Here is a 4441-nt window from a genome sequence, read left to right on the forward strand (position 1 = left end):
TATTGGGGCATTGTTGGAAGAGCTGTGGTGGAGGCAGTCCAGCTATTCTTCAGGTCAGCGATTATGTCAGATGACTGGAAGTCGACCTTTGTCATCCTGATTCTGAAGCGGAGCGATGCGGCGGAGCCCAGTCATTACAGACCCATCAGTTTTTGCACCACCCTTTACAAGGTGGTAGCGAAGATATTGGTGAGTAGGATGCAACCCCTCCTTCCCCGTCTCATTTGTTCGGAGCAGGGGGCCTTTGTCAGTGGTCGGAGCATTACCAACAACGTACTGATAGCCCAGAAGATGATGTGGGACCTACAACGAGCGCCACGGCGAAAGTGTTACATGGCAATAAAGCTCGATATAGAGAGGGCCTACGACAGAGTCCGCTGGTGCTTCTTACGTAGGGCTTTGGCGAGCCTTGGCTTCCACGAGACCTGGATCTCCTAGATCATGGGGTGTGCAAAGTCCGTTATTTTCCATCCTGGTCAACGGTACGCCATCACCTTTCTTCCGGTCGTCCGTCGGGCTGCGTCAGGGTTGTCCCCTCTCCCCATATTTATTTGTTATTTGTGCTGATGTTTTGTCCCATGCATTGCGACATGCTTGTGGGGTGCAGGCGTTGGACGCCTATGTTCCAGCTTCGGGCGCCCAGCCGATCTCTCACCTCCTTTTTGCAAATGACTGTCTTTTGCTGGCTAGGGCTAGGCCCAAGGATGCCGCACTTCTTCGAAGCGTCTTGGAGGATTACTGCTTAGCATCGGGCCAGAGGGTGAACTTTCAGAAATCGACCATTGTTTTTAGCCCGAAGACTAAGGTACGGGTGCGACAGGAGATCAGGAGGCTACTGGGTATGAGAGAGCAGGATGCGCCATGGAGCTATCTAGGAGTCCCTATCACTGGAAGGAGGTTGCGGGTTGCGAACTGTCAGGACGTAGTGCACAGGGTGCAGCAAAGACTGGAGGGTTGGAGGGCAGCTTCACTTTTTTATAATGGGCAGGAGGATGCCTGGGTGGATGAGCTCTCGCTGAGGCGCGCCGAGCCTAGTCAGCGTTGAGGCAGGCGAGGGACTTCGAGTGTGTGACCTTGTTCGTCCCGGGAGGGTTGGGACACAGATCAGATCAGATAGCTCTTCGGTGAGCCACTTGCAGAGCGGATTAGATCGATCCCAGTTCCAGTACACCCGTGCCTTGAAGTTAGGATTTGGAGTATGTCCTGCAGATCTACGGTCAGGGTGGCCGATGTCAGCTGCGTCGTCCAGGGTGGTGAGCAGCCTGCAGTGCATTTGGGTTGGATCTGGCATTTTGGCCTGCACCCTAGAGTGGTCTTGTTCCTTTGAAAGATCGTTTGAGGTCGGTTGCCAACGAGACTTCTACTGGTCGAGAGGGGCATGGGTATCCATCCCTAGTGCCTTGAGTATCAGCTAGATGAGTCGCCGAACCATGCTATTTTCCAGTGCCACCGAGCTAGGAGAGTCTGGAGGTGAGCAGGTTTCTCCGTGGAGATCTGGTGTCATGCGACGTTCTTCCTGCAGGTATTGAGGCGATTGGCTGGGCCCTCGCAGTCGAGATCTGAGGCGGTGCGGGTGACCTATACTGCCTACCAGATCTGGCTTGCGAAGAATGCTTGGACCTTTGGAGAGATAAACCCCATCCGGAGATGGTGGTGGAGAGGGCGAGGCTGCTCGCAGTGGAGGTCGCTTAGGCGGTCTACTCGGATAGACCTTTGACAGCTCGGGATATCTGGGGCTCTACCTTTGCTCGTAGAACGCCTCACATGGTGTTTTTACCTGGGAGCCCCCATCTCCGAGTTTTCTCTAGGTCAACTTCGATAGTTGCGTCCTGCAGGGCGGCGTGAGGGAAGGTGCAGGCTTTGTTGTGAAAGGCCCGGACTCAAGGGTGATTGCTGTTGGGGGATGCCAGTTGTTTGACACCTCGGTGTCAGGGGCGGAGTTGAGAGCGGCCGGGTTCGGATTATGTTATGTTAGGCGTGATATGCGGGCAACGAGGGTCCTTTTGGAGGGTGACTCCGCGACGATCATTGGGTGGCTTCTGCAGGTGTCAGGAGGGGTCGACGACTACCACCCGCTGTCGAGGGACATCCGGGCATTAGTTCGTGATGGGATGGTTATTCAGGCAAAGCATATATTTCGTGAGGCAAATGGAGCTGCGGATTGGGTGGCCTCTTTTGTTATTAACCACTTAGGAGCCTATATATGGGTGGGCAAGGTGGAGTTGCCTAGTGCACTTCGTGATGTGTTGTTTTTTAATTTTTTTGGTTGTATTCGTACACGTTATGTATGATACTATCATTTTTAGCAAAAAAAAAAAAAAGGAGAAAAAGAAATGGTCCTCCCATTTCCTCTCAATATAACCAGAGACACCAAGAACAAATACATTTGGCATGTTCTAAAATAACACTTCTATCCTATCTAATTTTAAGGCAATACACCCAAACAAAGAGAAAAAAGACTGTCAGGTGCAAGGTTCCCGCCATTATAGGGTTCCGGGAAAGGTCATATGTACACAACCTCACCCAATGTGTGGAGGGGCTGTTTCTGTGTTTCCAACCTGTGAGCTGTAATCACAATGGAGCAACCTTACCACTGCACCAAGACTCATCCTAAATACACCCAGAAAAATAGAACAGCATAAAATTAGTGCCAAAATCATCATTTCATATAATTTGATAAAGTTTCAACATTGTTACCAAAACCTTACGCAGTATAAAGCATCATCTCAGGTATCAAAAAACAACCATAAAATTCATCCGTTTTTAAACCCTAAAATCAGAGATAGATATAACGATCTTAAAATGCCAAAAAAAGGTAAAAGCACAATTTTGTCAGAGATAGCTTAGGGTTCCATCCAAATCCCACCATCTTACACAACCCTTGACCTTATTAATTCTGAATTCCCATTGCTCCCATCGTCACAAAAGAAAAAGATAGAGAGGCGAACCGAAGGAGAAACCGTTACCAGGGACCGAGCAAGGGAGGCGATCGGAGCCGGAGATCACTCATCGGAGGCGACCTGCTGCTGCTGCTGCTGCTGGAGGCGCTCGAGGGCCTTCTGGTGGGCCCAGGTCTCAAGGGTGAGGTCGGGCTTGGCGTTGAGGCCGACGCCGAGGATGACGATGGTGAGGAAGGAAGTGATGTAGCAGGGGAGCTCCCAGTCCTCCCACTTTCGCGACTCCCCCGGCGGCGGCGGCGTCCGGTTGAAGAGGTACCCGTTCGGCCGCTCCTGCGTCCCCGGGCTGGTCCACCGCCCCGCCCCCTCGCCGCCGTCGCCGCCCCTAGTGCGCAACGCCGCTCTTATCCGGCCCCGCAGCATGCCGGCCGCCGACGCGATCGCCTTCGACGGAGGAGGAGACATCTCGGATCGGATGGTTCGTTTGATCAAGCGATCGGAGGAAGAGAGAGAAAGGAGTTGTCAATACCTCTCGGCCCCGCGATGGATGAACTTCAGGTTCCGATCACCGCCTGTGGCGTAACCGCATGATGGCTCCCTTCGAAATGCCTGGGGCACGTGTTCTGCACGTGAGTTAAAAGAAACCTAAATGCGGCAGCTGCTGACGACTTCTTAAAATGTACGCGCGAGTTCTCCCGCAGTTACGGGAGCGCATCGAGGACGTTATTTTATGTGTTTTTTTTTCATGAATACCTCTCGAATTTTACATAAATATTTTTTAAAAATTAATATTTATATGTATACTCTTGTAAAAAAATTGTTTTGCTATTGTATTCTTTTTTTTAATCCTTATTTTTACATATGAATCCACACTATCTAATGCTGTTAAAAAATTATCGGTTTTAAATTAAAATAACTAAAATATTCTTAATAAGTAGATATTAATGGTGTTAGAAAACTTTTATATTAGGGGTATTTGTGCAAAAATAGTATTTTATGAGGGTAGAAAAATACATATAAATTTTAAAAGAATATTCACACAAATTTGAATTTTTAGAAGAATAGTCATGCAAAAAAAACTACTTGTAATTAGCTTCTACAAAGGCTTCTTGACGCACTTAAGATTTATTTAGATGATTGGGCTCAAAATTTGTAGAATTCATAGGTTAGATCAGTACAATTAGCAAAAATGTAGGATTATAGGCTGAGTGGGCTGCCCCAACCTATGAATCCTATAATATTTTAGGCAAATCATCCAAACATGCCTTTAGTTGGGTGAGCAGTATTTTTCCTCTAGGGGGCATTTGGTATAGGGTGATAACCCCAGGATCGAGGGTGATCCGAATGAAGGTGATAAAATTACCGTGTTTGGTTACATCCTAATAATCCCACGTGACGGTGATATCGGATCATCCCTACTTTTCAAATCACCGTTCAGTCCAGTGATCAGAAACTTGTCCTTGAGGACGGGTATCCAATATCATCGGAGCGCGTTGATCTTAGATTAAAATATGTTAACCAAACTATTCTTCATAGCTGTAGGA

General features: G+C 48.6%; 1 protein-coding gene across 1 annotated transcript; it reads right to left on the reverse strand.

Annotated features, from left to right (window-relative positions):
- Positions 1 to 2731: 2731 nt before the first annotated feature.
- On the reverse strand, positions 2732 to 3362 carry LOC103708433 (uncharacterized). The gene has a single exon (XM_008793355.5). It carries the CDS (start codon positions 3360 to 3362, stop codon positions 3003 to 3005), a length of 360 nt encoding a protein of 119 aa, XP_008791577.1. The 3' UTR covers positions 2732 to 3002.
- Positions 3363 to 4441: the final 1079 nt, after the last annotated feature.

This window comes from Phoenix dactylifera, chromosome 2 (genome assembly GCF_051530095.1).
Source record: "Phoenix dactylifera cultivar Ajwa chromosome 2, Ajwa_hap1_PhDact_Kaust_v1.1, whole genome shotgun sequence".
In the NCBI taxonomy this organism is placed as follows: domain Eukaryota; kingdom Viridiplantae; phylum Streptophyta; class Magnoliopsida; order Arecales; family Arecaceae; genus Phoenix; species Phoenix dactylifera.

Excerpts from the sequence above, each read along its gene's own strand:
- LOC103708433 (XM_008793355.5), bottom strand. The coding sequence starts at position 3,362 with ATGTCTCCTCCTCCGTCGAAGGCGATCGCGTCGGCGGCCGGCATGCTG.